Here is a 25,837-nt window from a genome sequence, read left to right as displayed (position 1 = left end):
GTGAAAATTCTTCTTTTGGTGCTTATTGCACCCCTGACTTAGCCTCACATGGGCCTGTTAAAGTGCTGTGAGGGGAAAAAACCCCAAAAAAACCAACACCCACCAATACCACAACTGAGGCAAACATTTGGTTTACTACCACCATTGGTTTTTGAAGTGAAAACTGAAAGGGGGGGGGGCAAATTTAAGTTGTAAACATTTTTACTTGCTTGCATGGATTTTCTTTCAAGATTGATGTAAGAATTTTGACTTTTTATATTTGAGAAATACCAGAATAAAATCTAAATTAGTCCTGTAAACAATGTAGTCATTCCATTGCAAATACTGCAAAAGAAGTGTTTGTCCAAGAATCTTCAACTGCATCTATACAAGACTGTGCTTCATCTAATGTTGCTTACTTCTTGCCTCATCCTTGCACTCCAGCTTCCTCTAGCCCTTGGAAAAACCACCCTTGCTCACTAAACAGCACTCACCTGTGTAACTGCAGCCCATGCCCATGAGATTTCTAACTACTTCCTTTTGTTATCTTCATACCTGCTAGTTGTAGCCTAGACATGTATTAAATCTGCTCAGACCAAAGTTCCATTTAGCCCAGTGCCTCATTTCCAATAGTGCCTATAGGAATCCATAACATGAGAGTATTTGCTGAAGTGCCCTGTGTCTCTAATACCCACCTCAGCTGGGAAAGTGTTGCCAGAACTCAGCCTGCTGCTGCAGACTCACTGCCTCTTGCCTTGTTTTTTGAACCTGCTTGCTTCCAGATCATTGTGACCACGAGCAGTTACTCTGTTCCCCTTCACTGTATGACTTCTCACCAGTGGTTACCCACACATCCTTCTCCCCATTAAAAGAGTTTAACATAGTGTCTAGCTGCTCTCGGAGTATCCTGTGCATCATGTGAAGTTGAAGCACACAAGTAGGGGCAGAATGTGTCAAACCACAACACATAACAGAATGGTAAAGTGACTGACTTCCAAGACATGGAAGATGGTAAGAATCTTCAAACTTTCAAGCTGAATGTGTTTGGGTTTTTTTTTTTAAGCTTTCTCTTTTAAAATCAATACTGTTCTGGCCTCAGTACCAAGACACTGCATGCTCAGCTCAAGTGATGAAGCCAACACTGTATCCACATTAGGAAATTCTGTTTAAAGCCAGGTACAGATCACTGACTGAGCCTGGTCTATGATCAGCATGAGGGGCCATACTGAACTTTTGTCAGCTCTCAGCAGCTTTTCCTCATTACTTGTTGTCACCAAATCTGATGGCTGGGCAGTACAGAGCAGCACATGCAGCAACATGTGCTGCTGGCCAAAGACCGTTGCCCTTACACACTTAGCTGGGTGTCAGCTTACCTGTGGCCTGGTGCCCATTGCATCCAGACACTCTAACAACGCATATGTCCTGAGAGACTTTTTGCAGCCATTAAACTGCTTCATTCTCATCAACCTTCTTTCCTACTTTCTGGGTATGGCACTAGCACAACCTATCTCTGCATACAGCAGGCAAACATCCACAGTGACTGAAGGAAGGAAAAATAGTGTCAGAAATCACTTCCCTGTGTCTTACTCTTCAGAGATTAGCTGTTAATTGTGTGTGGGCCATAAGACCACAGACATCCCTTCATAAATTGACCTGTACCTATCTGAAGCCTTCAGTGCCACCTTCAGTGCTAACAGGCAGCCGACAGGGAAGCCACAACAGCAGCAGGTCCAAAGGCACAGCAGGTATTTGGGCTGAGGTGAGCACACTCACTACAGCAACACCTGAACAGATTTGTAGCTAGCCTCACAAGCCTTGGCTACAGAAACCAGACACCCGAACTTGGGCACCTGTCAGGCAGGGAGGTAAAAGTTAAGCTTCAACCAGGAACATTCCTGCACAGCAGCTCTCAGGACAAGAGCCCTGCCTACATCCAGTACCTGAAAGATGTTTTTGCAATGAGTACCCCTGTCAGAGGTAAGTTTCCCATGTGCAGCAATTTCTATTTTACTTTGTTTAAAAAACAAACAAAAATTATGAAAGTTATGAAGTTTAATGAAGTAACAGACTGTTACTACATGCCTCATGACTTTCATCTCTCTCTATCCCTGGGAAGGCTCAAGTGGCGTGACACAGAGGAGCAGCCGGTACTGTGCCTCCTGGGGCTCCCTACCTTGAGGAAGGTTCTCCAGTATCCAGTGTCTTCAGGGATGGGCTGATGAACGGCGACAGCCCCCCTGCAACAGAGACACCCCGATGAGGCACCTTGGGGTGCAGTTCCCTTTCCTACCACAGGCCATCCCGTGGGCAGTGTGCAGCTGACAGCTCCCACCAGCACCCACTTCAGATTAGAGCAGGTTTTATACTTCCTTTTCTGCCCTGCAGACAAGTAGAGAACAGTCTACTTGCTCATGCCTAGCCCCTTATCTATCCTTAGTTAGTTTAGAAAAGCAAACACCACAGATAAAGCAGTTACCCTGCTTGGTGCCACTCTTCCCCTGTACTTCAGTGAAACATAACAGATACTCACTTTCAAAATCTTCCTGCGTTCTTTGGCAGACAAGGTTGCAATACATGGTGCAAAAGTCATTAACAACCTCGTGCCATGCTCGTAATGTAACATGGTTTAGCAAAGCTTAATACATCAGTTCAGAAATCAAGTTTTTCTTTTTTCAAGGGTTATCTTGGGAAGTCTTCAAGACCCACCTGGACATGTTCCTATGTGACCTGATCTAGGTGAACCTGCTTCTGCAGGGGGATTGGACTAGATGATCTCTAAAAGTCCCTTCCAACCCCTACCATTCTATGATCTGTGATTTAAATTACTATAGGCACATTTGCTGTTATAACCACTTCACTTGTTGGACCAATACTAGCATACATAGAATCATAACAGAAGCTGGTTTACTATGATTTAATTGCAGTAGCAACTGTCAGATCTGCACTCAAGTAGGAAGGTCTTGTACTAAAACAGGCAGATTTAAACCCAGGCAGGCAAAAAAACCCACAAACAAACGTCACCTGAGCTCAGTACCAGAGCAGTCTCCTCTGATGGCTCAAGGACAGTGGTGTTCCTCTCTTCTCCCCATACAAGAGGAAACAACAAAACAAAAAAGCCACAGTAACTGGAAAGCGAGTTATGAGAAAAGTTTTCAATGCTTATCTTCCTTCTTTTAAGAGACGTAAGAACTGTTAGGAAATTATTGCACACTGATGGCAGTTCAATACAGTTAAATGAAGCTCAGTGCCTATGTAATGAATAATCACTCTTCCTTTTATTTCAGTGTCATATTACATTACAGTCAAAACATGTTACTGACAAAACCTACCAGACATTTTACTTTAACCTCAATAAAAAAACCAAAAAAATCCCAAGAAGGAATGTACATAAATCAAGATGTCACAACTTTTGATGTTACTAGTCCATTAAGATGTTTCACAATAAATCTCAGTGCTGGAAATACACTTTCTTGAAAGCTATAGAAGCAAGATTTCACTTGGCTTGGACTAAAGTCAGCAAAGATAAAACCCCTGTTCCATCAGTTCCTGGTGATACACACTTCACACCAATGAAAAATGATGGCTACACATTCAGAGATCACCGCTGAATGCTTATGCAAAAAATAAAAGCCTTTCAATTCCTCCTCCTCCTGATCTCCAGGAAACCACTGCAAAAGTACTTTGCATGTCTAGTTTCAGAGCCCACATGGTAGCTCAGGCTCAACAACTACACAGTTACTATCCAGACACTAACAAAATGCCATGTCACTGCTCTTGCTCAGGACTGCAGGATGTTTGACATATAGCACCAGTAATGCCAGAGGAAACTCATGTATTGTAAATTTACCCAATAGACAGCCACTAAAATTGGAGATCAAACTAACACTCCCTAAAAGGTAACTGCATTTGCTAACCAGTTGTACTGGTAGATGTAACAGAAGTAACTTTGAGTTTCAGAGAATGTTTGTGAATATACACCTGCTTAACTGATGAAAAAGTTGTATCTAACTGCCTTCAAAGAATTTAGCCTAAAAGTTTCACACATTCGTCAGCGTAAGACAGAATGAAATCCCAGCTTGGCTTTACACAGGGCTCAAGTCAGGTGTAAAAGTTAACTGCAAGTTATTTAATATATATCAACTTTAAAACAATTAAAACGTGCCTGAGTAGACCTCCCAACAAACACATTTTCAATTTTAGAAAGCCCATTTAAAATTTCCTTCATTAAAACTACCGACTGAGAAACCTCTGAAGTACGTTATCTATCCTGTCACACTACTTCACTTCAGTTATACCACCACTATGGACTCATACATTCAAACTCTAAGAGCACGGGCTTTTTAAATAGAACCTCAAATTTGTTGAGACACTTAAAAACCTAGACAGATAAGTACTGGGTACCCAAATGGTTCTATAACCCACTTCATTCAGTCACTAGCAAATGGAGGCAGAGGATTTTTTTTTCTATTAACAATATTCCATCAAGCTCTTAGTTCCAATTCCATCCTGCAATTAGCTGACAGCTTTAGCTGAGTTTTAAGCCCTGAACATGCAAACACCTGGCCATCTGCTAAGCTACCTTGGGTCTGGATTCATCCCACCTAGTCAGTAGTTAAATTAAGTGCCAGGTCAGGTCCCATTTTTCCACTGTAGGGAAGGAAAGCCCCTTTCCGAGAGAGTGCTTTGATGGGGCTGCCACTCCTACTTGGTCTAGAACCAGAACTGAGTACAGCCATACATGCAGTGGAAGGTCAAGCTTTAAAGAAGTGAAGTGAATGCAGGGTTTACCACACAGCTCACGTCCTCTCAGCTGCCTGTCACAAAAGGTGCCCATGTTCATAGCACTTACAGGGTGTATGTCAGCTAAACCAAGCACGTGCTCATGTCTAACAAGAATGGTGCTCACCCACTCTGAAGAACAATGTGTCACAAGCCCCGAATGCAACCCTGACTTACATTCAACACAGAAAACTTTTAAAAGTTTTTCCATAGCTGGGTCTGGTAAAAAAGTTGAATTCTGAACCAAGCTTCAACCGTGTTACATGGAGTACTTTGAGGGACAATACCAGTTACTAACCACTGAAAGCACTGTCTGTTGGAAAACGTAGTTTTAATAGATATTCTTCATCTTACATAAGAGCACAATAAATACACCACGTTCTACAGAAATCTCAGATGACACTAGAGTAAGAAGAAGCAAAAGAGAGAAAATAGACTACATCAGCATACCCCTGAACTGCATGACAAAACACTCCCTGCTGCAGCCACTACAAGCTGTCATTTACACACTTCAGATCAGCCTCACCAAAAAGCTTTTAAGCCTTGGGTTTTTTTCCCTTTTCATTTTGTAAGGGAGAGGGGCTTGAGGAAAGGAAGAGAACAGGGACACAAGAAATCAAGGGAAGCAATAAGATGGGTTACCAGAGAAGATGCCCAACTGCCAGACAAGATGTGTACACAAAAAAACAAGGATGAGAAGGAAGCTTTTAATCACTTTCCTTCCCTCCAACAAAGAAGCTTTGTTGCTATTTAAGCAGTTCAGTTGCTCAAGCACATAGCTTAATAAGGCTTGTAGAGAAAACCAGTGAGACAAGACACTAGCTGTAAGTAGTTAAGCAAACATCACTCCATATATACAAGCTGGATGTAGCAGTGGTTCTGCACACTGGTATTTCACCTTAATAGAGGACAGGAGCCAACAAAGTTAGAAAACTGTGTAACCTAACATCTGATGAACACCAGCAAGGAGAAGGGTAAGCACTCATAATTAGTGCTGTCCTTTGCTCTCAAACCTCCTACTTGACTATGGTTATTTCCACAACAATGCATATCAGTGCATTACAATTATGGTAACAATGGTTACATCAGAGTTTATTTCTAAAAGTCACTCCAAATGCAATTTCAGATTAAATTGGCCAGGTAGGGTCACCCACATAACACAAGCTAATCAAAAGAGGCAGCAAGCAGAAGGGAAAAAAAGAGAGAAGGAAAAAAAAAAATATTAGAATCTTGTGAATTCCACTTCTGTTTAATCTGTCAGATGGGTAAAGACAAATCATCAGGTCTGGTTTCCATTTTTTTTAAATACGATTGTCACATTAAAGAAAGGAAAACACAGCAAAATAAACTGTACAAAGGCAAAGTAGAATAACAAAAAATATTTTACTAAAACATAAGATTTACAGGAGGTTTTCCAGACAAGCCATACAAAATGGTCACAAGCTTTTTCTTGGAGGGATTTTTCTACACTTGACAGCAGAATCACAATATTATTAGTGAAGGTGATGGATGTTTTAATGTTCCCATTTTTTGTTCAAACAATGAAGCTTGTCCATCTACAGCGTCTAAGTTAGACTGGGCTAGAGGGTATATTCTAAAGTATAACTGGTTAGCTGCTTTTACCAATGCAATTAGCATCACCATAAAAAGGGAGGAGGAGCCCACAAAATTAAAACAATAAGCCCCACAGCTAACCCTGCCTACCTTCATTCACAGTGCTTATACTTAAACCATGATGGGAAAAATGATTAAAAGCAGAGATGTGCTGCTGCTTTCAAACAGTTTCACAACAATCCAGATGATACTTCTAGCCTCTGCTCATGCGGTACAATAGTGAATTAGGACAAGACACAGATTTGCTAATGTGCATTTAATCACCAAAGGACTGAAGATGTCTGGGCTTTTATTCTGTAATGTTTCTAAGACTGTGTCCATTAAATGCAAACAAAAAAGGAAGAGGTCTTGGCAGAACAGGAGAAGTGATGCACACTTGATGTTCAAAGCGCATTTAAATATTATTCATGGCATATAGCCTAGTCCATGCTCTGGCTGTGAAGAAAAAGAAACACATTTAAGGAAAGATGTATTTTTCGGGCTCATTAAAGTCATTTCAAATACTTATTTTTAATGATTGCTTTTACACCACTGCTGCAAGTACACAAAATGTAGCAGTTCTGAGATTTTAAGTGCAATTTTGACCTCCAGCAGCTGTCAGCTTTTGTATATTACAGCAGTGGCCCAACTGCAGCGGATCCAAAGTGAAGAGGCGTAACACAGTAATTCTTTCAATCTATTGCAGCCTGGCAGAGAAGCAGGTATGGGAGAGGTGTACTTTCTGACACCGGAGAATCTGCTCCTTAGGCTTTAGAGGAAAAGCAAGAGTGGGTACTTTAACACAGCTCCAAACTCGGACCCGCTTGCAAGTCAGGAACATGAAAACTCAGGACACAACGGACCAAGAGCATTTTTGCTCTAGCAAGCCTCACAGACTTGAAAACAGACCACTGCAGGCACATTCAGGGTACTGAGACTGTGACTGTGTGCAATACAGTATGCTTCTGCAAGTTGCAGACATAAAACAAGAGGTCAGGATTTACATGCCCCAACCAATTACTAATCAGCTACTTCCTCAAACTAGAAAAACTGAAGTGTAAGATACATCACCTGTTTCTATGGCTTGGGCTTCATTGGTCTTCCATTGCTCAGCTACATCATTTGCTAGTGGATCATCTGGATTGGGAGCGCTTAACAAAGCCTGGATTGATAGCAGAACTGTACGAATCTGCAAAGCTGGGGACCATTTATCTGAAGAGACATTTATTGCAGTATGAAACACCGTATTTACCATAACTGACAGAAACAGCACAGAGCTTTCCTCTCTCAGATTAAAGAGTAAGCAAGGTATTCTTTTAAACAAATGAAAACTCTTTTTAGGGTCAATTGACAAGTTTCTGTACTTAATGAGATCAAAAAAAGCAAGGTAGCACTTACCTTTCAAAATATCTAAACATATTCTTCCCAGCTTGTCTACATTAGGATGATAAATTTTGGTCATGAAACGTACTTTAGGAGCTGCCATTGGATATTCTTCTGGAAGGAATAGTTCAAGTTTAAATGTCCCACCCTCAAAGGGGGAATCCTGTGGGCCTGCAATGACCACATGAAAATAACGTGCGTTGCTTTCATCTGGCTCTGCTTTTATCCCAGGGACTGGCTCTGCCAGCAAGCGCTGGGTTTCCTGGAAGAAGAAGAAGATGCAATGTTACAAACACAAGCCATTTAAGATAAGCACTGCTTGTACAAACTATTTAAAAAACAAGTGTTCATAAAGAGCTATCTGCCTACATCCACAGAAATAATGTCAGGTAAATGCCTTCAAGTCAAAGAACACCCGCAGGAAGAAGCTGAGGATGTGGTAAACTGGTACACGTCTCCGTCTGGGTACTTCAACTGCTGTCATAATGTGTGCTTCTGGAGTGCAGGGTAATAGATGGCAATTAAGTTGTAAATTTCAGAACTTTCGATTAAACTACTGGCAAGCTGTTATTTTTTTCAGTATACTTAAAAGCACTTTAAAGAATATCACAATTAAAATACCAAAAGCATTTCCCACTTCACCTTAAACAGAAAATCCCGTAAGTGAAAAGCCAAAAGGGGTTAATCACTCACAGACAACGTTCAAAGTTTACTCTAACACGAGTGGACTGGTTCGGTAAATGAATCAGATCCCATTTTGAGGAATTTCAAGTACTTTGCTGCAGCATTAAAGGTGTTTTTAAGGATGTTTTATATATTTACATATATATATGCACATCTTTTGTGTTTCAGACTATGTACAAACCATGTTTAAAATCACCATAACAAACAGTAGGGGACAGGCAAGCTGTTCTGTAAGGATACTCAATTCTTCTGCTGACAGCACCAGTCCTGCCTCAGGCACCACACTGTGACCATGACTAAGATCTGCTCAGTTTCTGACTATCTGCACTGAGCAGACAGACCGACCAACTCCTGTACATCCTCCCCTCTCCTCTGCTGCCAGCCTTCACAAGTCTCGTAAGCACTATTCTGCTCTTTCTTATAAAAAAAGAACCCGAGGCCCAAATGGGCAAGAGGACATTAGAGAGGGACAAGAAGTCCTACAGAAGCTTCACTTCCTCAGGTAATTTTAGCCCCATTTCCTGTTTTTCCTCTAGCTTGTTTTCACTATGTGCAGTTAATTCTTTTTCACCACCCTTCTGTGTTGACTTTCACAAAGAAAAATTACTCTTTCTACTGACAAAAATGGTAACTTGCAGGTGTGATATTAATTTATTATTCTAGCTTTAGAACATATTTATTCTGTGTATCTACAATAGCACTAATGCAAGCACAAAACAGATGGATTACCTCAGATTCTGTGATTCTGGGAACATGGCTTAATATCTTCTTCAAACATAACTGGACTGTTACAACACTGGCATTTTGTAGAAATAAGTTTGCAAAAGTTTGTTTGACACAGCTGTCTTGTTGCAGTTAAATAACACCTCACTTTATATTATATATGAGTATTTTTTGCTAAAGAAGTCATAGTAATTAGTGTCAAAATTCAGTTCTCAAAATTGTCAAGGTCCTACAAATCACCGTGTTGAAGTTATTACTATGTACATATGCAATCATAAAAATAAATTTACTTGGTCCAATTCGTTGTTGTGACTACATTTAGCTGCACAGGCATTAGCTGCCAATGCTGCTTATACACCTTACTGGAGGGCCACCCACACTACACTCACTTCTGCAAGTATATTTTAAAAGATACACATAAATTTTTTATGTACTCTGATCTCTCATTCTGCTGGTTATTTACTTGTACAGTAATTCTGTACAAAAGCAGTCATGATGAATGCTTAAAGCTTTAGTTCAGTGGTATGAAAGTCAAGTGAATAAGAAACTATAGATTATCCCTCTCAATGCATAAAACATTCTCCATTTCTTTCAGCAAGTTTTCAGTACGAGCACTGCCGCAGGTAAACGGGGCAATTTGGATTTCTGCCTATGAAGACCCATATACTTACTATAGTTTGACAGTTTTGGCAGAGAAAACAGTGTCTTATGCCAAACACAAACTAATACAGCAAGCCAACTTGAAATTAAAAAAGAAAGAACTTAATGAAAAGACCCAATTCTTAAACTTCTTCACAGCTGCTACCATTTGGACTTGCCAGATACCCGCTAGGCAAATCACAACTTCGGTTCTTTTGGGCATGCTCAAATTTAAGTTTGGTTGTTTTCTTAAGGGTAATAATTTTAATAGTCAGCAGTCCCTAGCCCCCACTCAAGCTCTCTTATGCCCAGATCCCCTTCCCTAGCTATGCCAGCATGCTGACTGCAAGCACATTGGGCAGCCAATCCCGGCTTAAAATAACCTGGAATCAGCAGTTCTCCGACAGCAGCATCAGCACTGCTGTGACTGAGGGAGCAACGCCTGGCTGCAAGTTGCACATTCTGCCACTAAAATAACGTTTATCAATAAACAATGATCGAGCCCACATGAGAAAAACAATTCTTCTAATTGAGGTAGTGCACTATAAGGGAGGGGCTATGCCTCTGCTACTATGCAATCACATCCAGACAGTCCCTTCTGCTTCTACGTTACCTGTGGAAGCAGTTATCTTGCTACAAAAACCACAGGAAAGGGGAGCACGTCGACACTGCCTACAGCTACACTAGTGCTGAGGCTGCTCAGTACCCACATAGGCCCTGTGTGGAACATTAATATTAGATGAAACATGTTTTAAGCAAGCACACCTCACTTCCTGCACTGTGCACGGAGCTCCACCGCTACTGGCATAATTGACGCTGTCTTCAAACAGCGATGAGGAGGAATACTTGCAAGAAATCTGTGAGGGAACCGACTGACGGTCATATTTCATATCCGCCAGGCTTTCATGCAGCCATCATGCTGAGACACCAAGCACCTGGCTTAAACTTCTCTGACATGCACAAACTGAGAGGTCGTGACTCCTGTGACCATACATCACTACTGCTTTCAGCAAAGGATGAGAATGAGCTTTGGTTCAGAACAGGCACCTTTATAAAACAGCATGTCATGGTTTAACCTCAGGCAGCAACAAAGGGCCACGCAGCTGCTCACTCATTGTGGCCTGCCATGTGGGACAGGGCAGAGAAGCAGGAAAGTAAGGTTGAAGTAAGAACAGTTTAGTAACTAAAATGAAATCAATGTTTTTTTAAATAATGAACAAAAAAGAAGATATCTTAAAAAAAAAAAAGAGAAAAAACTCAAACCAAATCCAAAACCAAGTAGTGCCCAACACAGTTGCTCACCACTCACTGACTGATGCCCAAGCAGTGATCCACCCCTCCCCACCAACTCCCCCAATTTCTTTACTGGGCTTGATATCCTATGGTGTAGAATAGCCCTTTGGCTAGTTTGAGTTAGCTGCCCTGGCCATGCTCCCGCCCAACTCTGCTCCTACAAGCCCATGTGCTGTTAAGGGTGGGGTGAGAAGCTGTTTGAGTGAGAAATTCATCAAAAAGTTCTGGTTTAAAGTCTAAGCATATAAAATGCTTAAACATAAAAGCAGGTCTAATTCTAAGGTGATACCAGGGACTTGACTTTCATATTTTACAGTTAAAGACATGCTGATACTAAAATCTATTTGACTTGGAGAAATAACTGCTTCTCTCCAGTATGACTTGTCTGTTTACAGGTCAACAGTAAGCACCAGGTCAAGAAACTGAACTGCTTACATTTTTATTTCAAATAAAACTTTATATTTTATTTCAAATTTATTTTTATATTTTTATATATATATATATTTATATTTATTTATATTTATATTTATATTTTATTTCAAAGTTTTATTTCAAATAAAACTTTATAAACTTTATGGGGAGGGGGGGGCTTTGTAAGTGTACAAAACAAAAACCAACCACCTCACCCTCTAAGTCATCCAGAAGAGAGTCACGAGATGTAGACTCAACCTACAAACAAGGAAGTGCTTAACTACATATTGATCTTATTTTGTACTTTTATATTGCTTTCCCTAGAGGATGGTTATCCAAAGAAAAACAGTCTCTCAAGAGTCTGAAAATACATAAATAAATCACTTCTAATTAAAACTTTTAACTTTTCACCTTTTTTAACCAATCAGGAAGATCATGCATATGCCATATGATTTTTAGGCGAAATCTTTCTAACAGTTTTTAACTGAGGAAGCGTGTTTTACGCAATCTGTTACTTCTACTTTTCTCCCCAAGACTGCCTTTGAACCCTTTGCACTATTCAACTTTTCTATACCTTTTGTAAGCTGGTCAGTGGCTAAGACAGAATCCAAGCTCAGTGCTACCTAAGGGAGAGACTGGAAGAACCTTGATATTACACACTGTTTGGCCAGCTTATTCCAACCAAGTATGCGTGGTCAAAAACCTTGCCAGTAAGGATAAAAAGAGCTAGGACACCCAAATACTAACATGCTAAAGAAAAAGGACAAACTCACAGAAAAACAGGTTTTCCAGTTCTGCTGCTCACAATAAATGTTTTTACAGTAGAGCAGGTAAATTTGTCTTCACGGGAACACAAATTTCCATTAAATAAGTGTTCCAGAATAGCACTTTATGGTATTTCTTATTAACTTTCCTCTAGTACACTGATTTAAGTTTCACAGAAGAGATTTCAGGACATATTTTGAGCCCTAAGACATTTAATGAAGTATCCCATGCCACTGAAGGTAGTTATTTCTATTTGTCATACTTTGCAATATTTTAAGATTGAGATCTTGTCGCTCCTGCTTTTAGTCCACTTTTTCCAGTTCCGACTTAATGTAATAACTTCCATTGACAAAAGAAAGTTAATAAACCCAAAAAGAAGATATATGTCAGTCACTGCTTGGGGAAAAAAAACCAAACCAAAACCATAAAGAACAATCTGAAATACTGTCATTCAGAACTGGTTATGTCCCCCACAATTTCATCTTTCTCATTTTTAACTATGTGTTAAAAAACCACAGAAGTGTTGAAGGTGTTTTGACAAGCAAAAGCAAAGCTTCTCTTATTAACACAGGTGGCCTAAAGTACAGTGACAGATGATACGGATGGGACAGATGGTGTAGCTGACATCCTGCAGAACTATTCTTTTATGAAGACATTAAATTGAAAACTAATTGTACCCGAAGGGGGAGAAATCCTCAACCTGTTTTTACAGTAACCTGTGAGGACAAGAAGCTTCAGGAAAAAAAAGTGCTGCGATCCTTAGAAGAGGCCAACAGAGCAGGTAGGTATAGGTGAGGGGTTTTCAGATTGCCAAAACAGAGAAGGCACACAAACAGGAGAGATCTATTTGCAAGGGGGCAGGTATGTCTCAGTCTTTGAGCTTTTGCAACAAGCCAGAAGATGCTTTCACACAGACATACATGAAAATCAACTGTTAGCACACATGAAGATATGACCAAGTGCACAGAGAAGGAATCCATCAGAAATATACTATTTTTTAAATCCCTTCTAATCTTGCAGTAGTGTTTATAAAAGCCTCAAGTTGTCATGGTCTCAGTCAAAATATCAAAGAAAAGAAATCCTGTATGATAACGTTTTTTGGAAAACAAAAAACTACTTCAGAAATCCTGCTATCAAGAGACTAAGGCAGGATCAAACAGTGGCATACAGGCAAACAACTACAGTCGGAAAACTCACATACGCAAGTACTTGCAAAAAAAAAACAACAACCCAAACATTATTTCTTACATAGCAGAGTCATTGCATCTGAACTGAAATCTCTAAAGCTTCATTTGTCTGACAGAATTCGCTCCAGTACTGAAGAAAGAAACTGTTGCATGGAGTTAGACCATTTTTAAGTCTTCTCATTGCTTTCTAAAAAAAAGTATTGTCTGTTTGGAAAAAAATAACTGCAATTCTGGTTCCTGTACTATGGCAATAGTTAATCACCACAAATTTCACACTGCCTGCCAAGGGATGTGGCTAAAAGAGATAAGAACAAATCTGTATATAGCACCTACAAAATACAAGAACTTTAAGGCTACTACATGAAAGCCACTGGAATTTAAGAAAATAAGCTTGCTTGCAAAGTGAACACAAACTAGCTCAAAGAACAAATCCAAGCTCCATGTCTTCAGATAACTTTGTTTTGCTTCGTAATTCAGGTGTCTGAACACTCAGATTCCTGATACTCATTTCCTTGTTTCCTGTTCAATATTACTGCTATACCGTTACCTTCGGTAAGTAAAAATTTCTGCATATTAATCCACAACTTAAACACAGGAGCCTTTAGTGAGATGTTACAATTGAAGGAAGACACTTTTTGACAGAATCTAACATGGTGCTGGCTTCTCTACACAGTCCTTTAATATCAGCTGTGAAATCACCTAGTGAAATTCATAAAATTCATTAGAACAAAGGGAGTTTAGAGAAATTCCAACACCTTACAAAGCCTGATCACTTGAAGCTAATAAATGAGTGTCCACGTGGGGAAAGGGAACAAAAAATAAAGCTGTGCTGCCTTTCCACTTCAGCCATCCACCTTCACTTTTGCCTGCAGAGCTGTCTCTCCACCTCACAATGAAACACAGCATGTCGCTGATCCAGAAGAAAGAAAAGGGAAAAAATCATGCAAGGGAGAAGGGTCCCTGATGCATTTCACCACATGTCCATGCAAACAGCTGTGCCAACAAAAAGGAGAGCGCAAACACATGCTGTGAGAAGGATGGGAGAACAGACTGCTCCTTTTGGTTAAAGGGCTGGTCTAGAGAGTTGAAGACTGCAGTGTTAATCACAGTGAGATAGGAGCGTAACAGTTTACTATTCCATAACCAACCTAAAAAGGAAACGCAGAGGCTATCTCCTCATTCCAAAGGAAGAAGCTTAACTACCAACCGGGCTAATTTCAGTAACAGATGGTAAACTGCTAAATTAAAATTCTGTATCCATCTATAAAAGTCTTAAACACCAAAGACTCTGTGTATCTTCTTACTTGTTATAAACAGTTATCTAGCAATCTTTTACAGTGTTGAGACTAGGACTAGCAGCTTTATACTAGTACCTTAAAAAAGAGAGAGACAGCATCATTAAGACTTTCAGAGGTCAACATAGCCGTGATAAAATTCTTCTGAAATTTTTAAACAGAATTATAAGGCCTCTTACACAAAGAAAAAATATTGCTGGTCTTAGAGCTGTTAAATATTTTAAATGGCACAACACTACATCTTTATGCAAAGTCTCAGGGGAATGATTCTTTCCTTGTATTTTCAGCAGCACATTTACGAACTCATTTCTCCACGCAGTAGTCAAGCAATTTACCTTCAGCTTCACCTACTGAGATGGTTACACTCCTACAATTTTGTCAGGCCAAGGCAAGGTACAAGCCCCCTCTCATCTACTTCAATTAGTGAAAAACTGCAAGTAATATCCATCTTTACCTGTAGATTCAGCTAACCACAGGTGGTTTTATTCTTAACAGATCAGGGAGCACAGACGATGGCGAGTACCTTTGTCTTAAACTTAACCCACAACCAGAGTTGTAGCTCACGGCACAACTAGTGCTTATCAATCCCTTTAACAGAAAACACAATGTTGCAAATTCAATGAGAAAGTAAATCCTGTCACCATTCCCAATTCAACTCAAGAAAAGTAAGCTAGGCTAACTAGATCTTTAACCCTGGAGTGGTTTTTGGCTAGGATAGTTTTATTCCCAGTAGCTGGTAAGGGACCTCATTTTGGATTTGTGCTGGAAAGAGCATTGATAACTCTGGGATGTTTTAGTTACTGATGAGCAGTGCTTACACAGATCTGAGGAGGCGTTTTCTGCCTCTCACCCCACTCCATCAGTGAGCAGACTGGGGGTGCATAAGGAGCTAGGAGGGGGCACAGCCAGGACAGCTGACCCCAGCTGACCAGAGGAATATCCTACACCATATGGCATCATGCTCAGCATATACAGCTGGGGAAGAAGGAGGAAGAGAGTGATGGTGTTTGTCTTACCAAGTCACTGTCATACCTGTTTTCCTGAGGATGGCTGAGTACCTGCCTGCCCATGGGAAGTGGGGAATGAACCCTTTTTTTTTTGCTTTGCTTGCACACACAGCTTTTGCTTTACTCATTGAATTGTCTCCATCTCAACCTACAAATTTTCTCACTTTCATCCTTCTGATTCTCTCCTCCATCCCATTGGAGGGGAATGAGCAAGTAACTGTGTGGCTCAGTTGCTATCCTGGGTTAAACCGCAACAAATCTCAAAAATGTTGACTGACAGCATTCAAAGTCCTCAACCTCCAACAGAAACTGATGAATTACTGTCATTGGCTGTGGGTAAAAGCATCTTTTACCAGTACAAATGCATGAAATCTGCACATCTCTTGAAATGTTTCTTCCAGAGGTGCTACAAGCAAGGGTCTCCAAACAGCTGCCTACTAACAGCTTTTGGTAACCTTGGCCATTCATAAAAGGAACAACAGGATGCAATGCTGCATGAATAGTCCTAAGACAGCCTAAAAGGAAATTACTGGTAAAATGAAGGAGGTGTCCAGATTGAAAGAAATATCTATCAGACGTCACTTCTTTGAGACACAAAGCTTGTATTTGGCATGGTCTAAATTAATTGTATAATCATCTAGGCATATGTAGAGCTCCAACAGTCCTGTCACAGGGCATCACTCAAGCCCATCAGCCAAGCTGGGGCCACATCCAGGATAAGAAAGGAGATAAAATACCACATAGAATAATGACTGGGGGGAGGGGGGGCATGGAAAGTGAGAGCAAAACTAGTGTGAACACCAAGGTCAAAGAATGTAAGGAGGTGCTCCAGGCACCAGAGCAGAGATTCCTTTTAGTCTGTGGAGAACCAGACTTACACACTGCAACCCATGGAGAAGACCATCACAGTGGAACATGGGAAAAGCATGAGGAGGAAACAACAGAGAGGATCTGTTATAAACTTACCAAAAAACCCCCCTTCCCCATCCCCCTACAACCATTAGGAACAGGGGAGGCAGAGGAGTCAGGAGTGAAAGATTTGTGTTGAGTGTATGAAAAGGGAGACAAAGGTGTTAGTATAATTTTGTGTTTGCTTCTCAACATCCAACTCTATTTCACTCAGCAATAAATTATTTATTCAAGTCAAGCCTGTTTTGCCCATGATCAGGTAATCTGTAAGTAATATTCCTGTCTTTGTCATGACCTATGAGCTTTTCCATCTTATTTTCTTGTCCTGTCTGGTTGAAGTGGGGAGAGAAAGTGGCTGGGTAGGCAGCTGGCCAAGGCCAACCCACTACAGCATATATCCCAAGATAACTTCTAATCTTAAATGTGTTTGAACTGTTGTATCCAGAACCACTTTTAGAGAGAATGTGGAAAGACAGTTTGAGACTCTGCAGATGATACTGCAAATTAGTTTTTAAAAAAAGAGATGACAGACTTAAAATGAAAGCCGCTAGCTCCATTTTCTGCTGTAGCTGAAATGGTAACACTTGTCACTTGGAGGGTACCACACAATTTATGTGGGAGATGATGTGATGAGGAAAAAAGCATCTTTCCGTTTAATTGACTGCTCACCAGTCTCTTCAATATTTGCTTCCTAGGGAAGATCAGACATTTGCTGCCACGTTCTTCTGGAAGATTCCTAAAGTAGATGAAAAGTCACTAACAATAGCAAAAAGCATTGAGATTTTTTTTTAAAAGTAACCCCTCAGTTGCATTAATTTTCACTCATTGCAGTTGGAAGTCTTTTATCTCATTCTTCACTGGCTTCAGTTGTTATATTTACAATTACCTCAAACTGCATTTCTCCCCATCATTTCAGCCTGGTTCTCAGTCCTTGATCAATTTCACTCACACCTGTAACTATCTGCACCTTTTCCTGTTCCCTCAAAACAGGAGCGTTTGCCTGAACAGGAAGCCCAACCTTCTCAGCAGCAGCGCAGATTTGTACAGGCACCATTGCATACACCTTTTTCAGAACCAGCCTAACCATTTGCAAAGTCAAACAACAAAGGAGATCACAGAGCTGATTTGGCTTAAGAAATAACCTTTAGTGCAGAGTTCTGAGCCAAATCAATCCCTCGGTCCAAACATAAAAATTTTTGTGCCAGCACAACCCAGGCTAAATCTGTTTATACAACAAGGCTGCTTGACATGAATCACATGCTGACCACCTTGACAACTTCTGGTTCTTTTAACTTAACTAGGTGGTAGCTTTTCCACCTTGTGCTGACTCTCTGCAAACACCACAGAAGTACACCATCAACTTTAGCATCTCAGACTACATACAGCGTTTATTTGTTTCATATTTTCATTCTGATTGCCATTATCTTCCAACCATATCTGATAGTTTGGATTAATTTTGGGGTACAAAATAGAAACTAAAGGTTTTAGCTACATAGAGTGAAACTTAAAGCAGCACATTGGTACACAGGTCATGATTACTTGCCAAACGACAGTTCTTTCCTGCTCTGTCAGAGTGGGATAAGAGGGCAGACCACACTGATCCTCAAGAACTGAGAAGTTGCACACAAGAACGTAAACTGCATGCACGTTTTTGCTTTGATTTTTGAGGGGACAGCAGTAGGAGAAAGTGAAACATATTAGTAAAAAATGTCTTCTATATATAGGGATAAAGCTGCCTCAGAAAACCACAGAGACTTAATTCAAAAATTCTTATAACAGTACATCATATTTTGGCACCAATTCTTTCAGAGTCCATCAATTCATTAGGTATAATTACGTAAAGAACTGGCCAAAACAAGCATTACTGAAAATAAATTGGTTACCTAAACAGATGTCATTGTCACAGAGATTCCAGAATGTTTAAATTAAAGTTTTATCACTGTAAAACAACTACACTGGGGAAAATCTTCTGAAAATAATGTCTACCTTTTAGGAAAAGAAAGAATTAGTGACTATTAGATCCATCAAACTATAAAGCAAAGGTCAAACATCATAAATAGAAGGCTGCACTTGTGGTTTCCAGTAGCTGGCCTCCGCATGAATTCTTCTCCTCCTTGCCATATAATCCCCGAGTGTCAGCATCCCACATGCCTCCACTTCCTAGACTCATTACTGGGCTAACATCTCTGTATACTAACACTTCCAACACCCTGCAGGTTCTCAGACCCCAACACCAGCCCTGCTGTAGCTACTCCCAAAGAAAGGAAAGAAAATGTCCCAAGTGTCAAGATGTCAAAGGCAAAAGCTGTAAAAAAAAAAAAAAAAAAAAAAAAAAAAAGAGAGAAAGAAAAAAAGAACAGAAATCAATCAGTAAACTAGAACCAAATCTATGGAAAATAGTCCAGCAACTTGAAACTACAGTCCTGCCAAGCAAGCACAGCAAACTCGAGATTATGCAGTTTTCCCTCACGCACTTCTGGCTCTCCACTTCCCATCACCACACAGTTTTAACCACTGCAAAGTCACATACACTGAGGTGAAGATAAATGTACTCCAGGTAACAGCACCGCCCTGTAAGAAAAACAACCCCAAAACTAAAATCTACCCACTCGTGGAAGAGGACTTTGTTGCCAAACAACAGTAACATGAAGAGGGGCATTTTTAATGTTGGCATCACTCTCCCTTTTTTAACAGCCTCATTCTCGCATTTTCCACAGCAGATTGTGGGACTTTAGAACTGTGAAGCTGAGATCCTATACAAATTCCTAGAGGATTATCTACATACTATCACAGATCAAGCTTTTCATGGTGCATCTTCAGCTATAGTAAAGTGAGGCTTGACTGAATTCACAAAGCTAATAGCGTAAACCATTGCTGTGGTTATACTGACGGAGCACATCCGCATTAGTCTTACACTAATATATAGTGTGGTCAACTACCAAAGTGTGGTTAAAGCAAACACTGATTCATATAGAGCTTCTGGCCACATGCCATCCATCTGTAGTGTGTTTGCATGGCAAGGTTTTGGTAGTGGTGGGGGCTACAGAGAGGTTTCTGTGAACAGCTGCTAGAAGCTTCCCTTATGTCTGACAGGGCCAATACCAACCAGCTCCAAGATGGACCTAGGCCATGGCCTAGCCCATCAGCAATGGTGGTAACTACTCTGTGAGAACATATTTAAGAAGGAGAAAAAAAACCTGCCAGGAAGCAGCAGTCAGAGAGAGGAGTGAGAATATGAGAAAGCAACAACTCTGCAGACACTCAGATCAGAGAACAGATGCCCCAGAAAACTGAACAAAGATTCTCCTGCAGCCCATGGCAAGGCAGGTCCTGCCCCTGCAGCCATGAAGGCCACAGAGGATGAGAGATCCACCTGCAGCCTGGGAAGGACCCCACAGCAGAGCACGTGGATGCACCCAAAGGAGGCTGTGACCATGCTGAAGCAAGTTCCTGGCAGGACCTTAAGACCTATAGAGAGAACAGAGCCTACACTAGAGCAGGTTTTCTGGCAGGACTCATGATCTTCCCATGATGGATAAGTCTGTTCCTGAAGGTACCCAAATTCCTGAGCTGGAAGACACTCATAGGGAGCAGAATGAAGCCCCCTTAGTGCAAGGGGAAATGGTATGTGACCTGCTGCTCCACCTTGACGCACACAAGTCTATGGGGCTAGATGGGATCCACCCAAGTGTGCTGAAGGAGCTGGCAGAAGTGCTCATCAAGCCACTCTCCAGTCCTGGCTCACCAGGGAGGTCCCAGCAGACTGGAAGATGGCAAATGTGACACTCATCTACAAGACAGGACAGAAAGGGGATCCAGGGAACTACAGGCCTGTCAGCCTGACTCTAGTGCCAGGGAAGGCTATGGAGCAGATCATCCCGAGACACATGCAGGACAACCAAGGGTTCAGGCCCAGTCAACGTGGCTCCATAAAAAGACAGGTCCTGCTTGCCTACCCTGATCTTCTATGGACAAGGTGACCCACTTAGTGGATGAGAGGAAGGCTGTGGATGTGGTCTTCCTGGACTTCAGTAAGGCCCTTGACACCATTTCACCGAGCATCCTCCTGGAGAAACTGTCTGCCCATGGCTTAGATGGACACACTCTTCATTGAAAGTCCTCTCACCCTCTGGGCCAGAGACACATTCTCAGCTTCCCTCCCACATCTCCACAAAAGATCTGTCCTGTCAAACTCCAAGGCTTACAATACCTGCCTATACATCCCTTGCACTGCCTCAGTCAACCTATGCTATACCAGTTACCTGGCAAGAAAACTCAAAGAGGGTCACAAAGTAGCATATGTATAATCTTTCTCTCTTCCTGCATTTGTTAGCAGGTGGGAGAAGGCAGTTTTAAGAAAACTAGTACAAAACAAAACAAAAAAAATCACCTCTGAAATTTCCCACATTTTCACCCTTCTGTCAAATTTGTAATTATCCACAAGATTCAAACAACATACAAAAGGCAAAAAGACATTAAAGACTAAATATACAGCTACTCTGACAAATGCCAAGGAACAGCACCATCCAGAAGCAATGTCTTCCATGCCTCACCACCATACAGACTAACAGAAAATACCACAAAAAGATAATAAGTTTACCTGCTGTCTTTTTAAGTTTGTTTGGGGTTTTTTAATCCAGGAAAATAAAAATGCCTGGAAACTCAGAAATCAAAAAGCAATGGCAACTTACATTTTCATGTGGAGACAGATGTTCATGCCCCAGGAGCCTATAGCTTCCAAGGCAAAGAGAGAAAGTTCAACTTGACTGCCAGTAATGCTGTTTAGTAACTTCTAGAAAGCTTCACAAGTTGCAGACTAAATAGTTGATTCATATGTTTAAAAAAAAAAACAACATAGAAAGCTGATTACAATGACCTCTACTACAGAGCACAGTAGGTGCCTATCACCACATACACCATGAGAACCTCCATAGAATCTCCAAGAAATTTTACAGTTTGAGGTACCATTTTGCAAATCATCAATCCAAATCTTACCCAGATTCTCAAAAAAATACTGCAAGCACCAACTCACCAGCAGCAACGTGAAAATAGCTCCTCAAAGTAAACAGCAAGGAAAGAATATCTCAGACAACAACATGCTATCACGCAGAGGAGAAGATCAAAATCTCAGTAATTTAACACCAATAAATTCATTAATAAAAAACGTGAAGAAGTTTCAGATACTGTTTCAGATGGTTTATTTCATGATATGAGCAGCTATTTATACGATATTTCATGATATGAGCGATTCTAACAAGTGCTACTAACGACTGGCTACACAGTTAACACATAGACCTGGCTATCAAATTATGAACGATGAGATCACTGCAGCAGTGAAAACTGCAGAAAAAAAGCATTTGAAAAGATGACACAAGAAAGCACTGCTTATCCCATTCAGATTCACCGGCTGCACTTGACACAGCAATGAGGTGGTTTGAATGTCAGCCAAACGAAAACACAATACAAAAAAAAATTCAGATGCAATTCAACTCCTTACTCGACGGGAGCTACGTGACTTTGCAACACTGGAGATAGTTGGTCTAACGAGCACTTGAAAGTAAAAATCACTGGGCTTATTTATTGTGTCTATTGCAGTGGCTCACTCTTTAATACTTTGTAGTAGGAAAAAGAAGTTTACCGTGTAAAAACCACACATCTATGTAAATATGCCATAATATAAGACAAAATAAAAATGCAGTGACAGATTTTCTTGTCAAGGTGATTCTAAGAGGACCCTTGGGTTTGGACTATTGAAGAAAATAAAAGTAATAATTGGAACTGGAAAATCTTCTAAAGAGTCAAAACTATATCATCATTTTCTATGCACCATTTATGATGTGCCAACACTAAGTAATAATTCTAAAGCAAGTCACCTCTTGAGCTTACAGATCATTCCCCCTCCTCCATTTGTTTCAAGTCTGTGTTTTTAAGTAAACCGAGGACATCAAACCAAGAGTAATACTGTATCTTCTGTACCAACTGCTTCACAACATCTATACTGGCACCTTTTAATTGAAATTGGGGAAAGTATCGGAAATAAAAATAGAACTCCCTGCTGAGACAAGGAAAGCTACCGCTGTCCTACCGAGCTATATGACAGCCTGTACTCAGCAAAGAAGCAAGCTGAAGAGTCCAGGACTGCTAGTCAACCTGAGAGCCAGGCCATCTGCCAGCAGTCGGTCAAGATGAGGAACGCCAACTGCATGTCGAGCAGTTAGATTCCATCCTTCCTTATACTCCTGTCCCCAAGCAGCCATCAACAGGCTCCCTTGGAGGACAACACAAAGGGTGCACGTGGACCAAAGGTCTTTTCCTAACAGTAACCCAAGCTCTCTATTTACCATCAAATTTACTGCTGTGCATAAATAAAATCAAAACTCCCTGTTACTAGAGTTATTTCACCCTTCTACACCTCTTTCCTATCTCCCCCTCTCTCCCGTTCCCTTTCCTGATCTTTCAAATTCTCACTAGCAGCAGAGTTCACTCTCTCCCTCCAAGGCAATCTGCAATGGGAAATTTAACTCTTTGCATCAGGACTGGCAGGATAGAAAAGGTCAAAGCAATTCTCACTTGAGACTCCTGAAGGCTTATGCAGGCGTATTTCTAAGTCTGCATCTCTGCAGCTGCAATATTCAAAATATGACTTTGCACATTTTTGAGGCTGTAGTCAGATTCAAGTCCCAGACTGTAAACACATCTGCCAACCTAATGCATGCACCGTGTGGGAGCTAAAGAACTGTTGACCTAACATAACCAATACTGGCTGCAGACAATTTATAACGCATCGGTGGAAATACAGATCTCACCTTACACACCATCCTATCAGATATAATAATCCCCAAAACTTTTAACACGGACTCTCCAGAGGAAATCTGAAGTTTCTAGGTCTCTTCTGCTGCGCTGCACCTCCCCTCTCCAGGAAGAGAGGAAACATTCTCATACTATCACACATCTTTGAAACAAGTCATCTGAATTGCTACATGTTTTTTTTCTAGAAAAGCTTGATAAAAACATGTAAAACAGCCAAGAAAGAAAATCATGCACCACCTTACAAGTGGTGGTGTTTGTACTCAGGGGAACCAACGTCAATGGCTATTAAAAAAAAAGTAACAGGGTCACTGGCCTCACAACTGACAAGGCTGTGAAGAATGCCAGTTCCACCCTACAATGAACCTGAGTTCTCTCTCACACCTGAAACATGTTTGGCTTTGCTTGCCATGTACTAAGGCAGATGAATGAGCATCAAACTCACTCCGTAAGATTTGTCTTGTTATTTTTACTGCTTATGATTCTGTGCAGTAATCGTAGTTTAATCCGTTTCACACTAGATAAAATGCTATTCCTGCCTTATTTTCCCTCATGTCCTCTATCACCTACCAGATTACTCTTACCTTATTTTTACCTCATCTCTTCTATCACCTATTAGAGAATTTGACTTTTTAGAGAAAATCCAGTTTGGGCTTTTTTATCCACTATTTAATAAACTCTACACTCAGGTATTTTACAGAGGTTGCTGACATTGTGTGTTCAACCAAGAGAGTCTCAGATCATTACAAATGATTTGTGACATTCATTCACCTTTGTGAGTAACAATGGTGCTGTTCTTTCCTACAAGGGCTAAAGAATCCTCCTGGAATCACTCAGTAACTTTTGTAAAGAGCATGATCACCAATTTGAGGGCTTAAATTCACATCAACACAAACTGAGCTGGGGAGAGCAGTCAGGCACAAATACCCACACCAAAGACATGACCAAGCTATCTTTTGTATTTTTAACAGCTTGTAATTCTGTTAAGTGACAAGCTGAAATTGCACTCGGACGGGTCAGTTGAAAGTACTCCAAAATCGAGAGCCCTTACAATGGTTGGTATACGAAAGCCAAGGCCAGACGCTGGCCTGCCAGCATATGATAGCCGCGGCCAGACGCTGACCCGCTAACACCCTACAGGGCGACAGCTCAACGCGCACGCAGCAGTGACCAGGCTGGCCGGGCACGCACCGGCACGGATGTTTCCGGTGAACAGCTCAAGATCGGGTTTAACTACTCGCTATATTTCGACCCTTCTCACACGTGAGGAGGAACGCGACTACGGTGCCGCCGTCGCGCTCCTCCGCCTCAATCACGGTGAGAGCTGTGCCAGGGGCTGAAGCCAGGGCCAGGCCGGGCGCCTCGCGGCCCGTCGGCGGGGAGCCCCCAACGAGGAGGCGCACCGCCGGCGGAAGGAGGGAGCGGGGGGTGCGCCCGGTGCCTTCCTTGCTCCGGGCCCAGAAAAAAGCGCGCAAGCACCCGACGGACGGCAGCACCAGAGGCCGTGAGGTGCTGCCGCCGCCCGGGCGGTGGCTGCGATAGGCACGGGCCGATCCGGCCCGCAGCCCCCGGCCCGCCGGCAGGGCCCGGCCGTTCCCCGCCACCCGCGCACGCCGCCGTCGGGCCCGGGAGCCCCCGCGGCGGCCACAGAGCCAGCGGCGGGAAGCCCATGCCCGAGGCAGCTCCCCGCCCCATATCGTCCCCGCGGCGGCCAGGCCAGGCGACGGGTCGCCCCACACACGGGCAGGGGCGTGAGGAGGCCTGGGGACGGGACGGCCCTGCCCCCGAGCGGCCCTACTCCCCAGCACCGGAAGCGGCCCGGCCCGGCCCTGCCCGCCGCGTCGGGGCCCGGCTGCCCCTGGAGTCCCTGCGGGGCGCGGCACAGCGCGGTGGGTAAGGTGACGGTACCTTGATGATCCTGCGGGGCAGCCCGGCCATCTTGTCTCGTCGGGGTGCAGGCTCGCGGGCTCGCCTCCGCTCGGGGATCGCGCACGGCCGGAAGTAGTCCGCCCCGCACTTCCGCTGGCGCCGCCCTCCGCGCGGCACGCCGGGCGATGTAGGCCGCGCCCGCCCCGCCGGCGGCAGCGTCGCATCCTGCTGCGGGTGCCGGGCTGGGGGATCCCCGCCAGGCCGCGGCCCGGGGGCGGTGAGGCAGCGGCACGCGCGGCCCGCTGCCTCCCTTCGCGGCCCGGTGGGTTGCTCCCAGCCAAACCGCGCCGGAGCAGGCAGCCTGGTTCCCTCCTGCAGGGGCTGCGGGAGAAGGAGGTAGTGGCCTCGTCGGCCGCGCCGGTACGAGCTGGCAGAGCCCCCCTGTTAGAGCCGCCGGCGGCTCCTCTGATGGGCCCCCTCTGCGATGCGCACGGGATATCTGCAAAGGCCCGAG

The 25,837-nt window shown here is 42.5% G+C and overlaps 1 protein-coding gene across 1 annotated transcript; it reads right to left on the bottom strand.

Annotated features, from left to right (window-relative positions):
- Nucleotides 1-6,122: 6,122 nt before the first annotated feature.
- UBE2N (ubiquitin conjugating enzyme E2 N) lies at nucleotides 6,123-25,459 on the bottom strand. The gene is made up of 4 exons (XM_062015653.1): nucleotides 25,363-25,459; nucleotides 7,750-7,996; nucleotides 7,423-7,563; nucleotides 6,123-6,807 (listed from the first exon to the last, which is right to left on the bottom strand). The coding sequence occupies exons 1-4, from the start codon at nucleotides 25,390-25,392 to the stop codon at nucleotides 6,767-6,769; spliced, it is 459 nt and encodes a 152-aa protein (XP_061871637.1). The 5' UTR covers nucleotides 25,393-25,459; the 3' UTR covers nucleotides 6,123-6,766.
- Nucleotides 25,460-25,837: the final 378 nt, after the last annotated feature.

Source organism: Colius striatus, chromosome 1 (genome assembly GCF_028858725.1).
Source record: "Colius striatus isolate bColStr4 chromosome 1, bColStr4.1.hap1, whole genome shotgun sequence".
Lineage (NCBI taxonomy): Eukaryota > Metazoa > Chordata > Aves > Coliiformes > Coliidae > Colius > Colius striatus.
The sequence above is the reverse complement of the archived record's forward strand: the minus strand, read 5'-3'. Positions and strand labels throughout refer to the sequence as shown.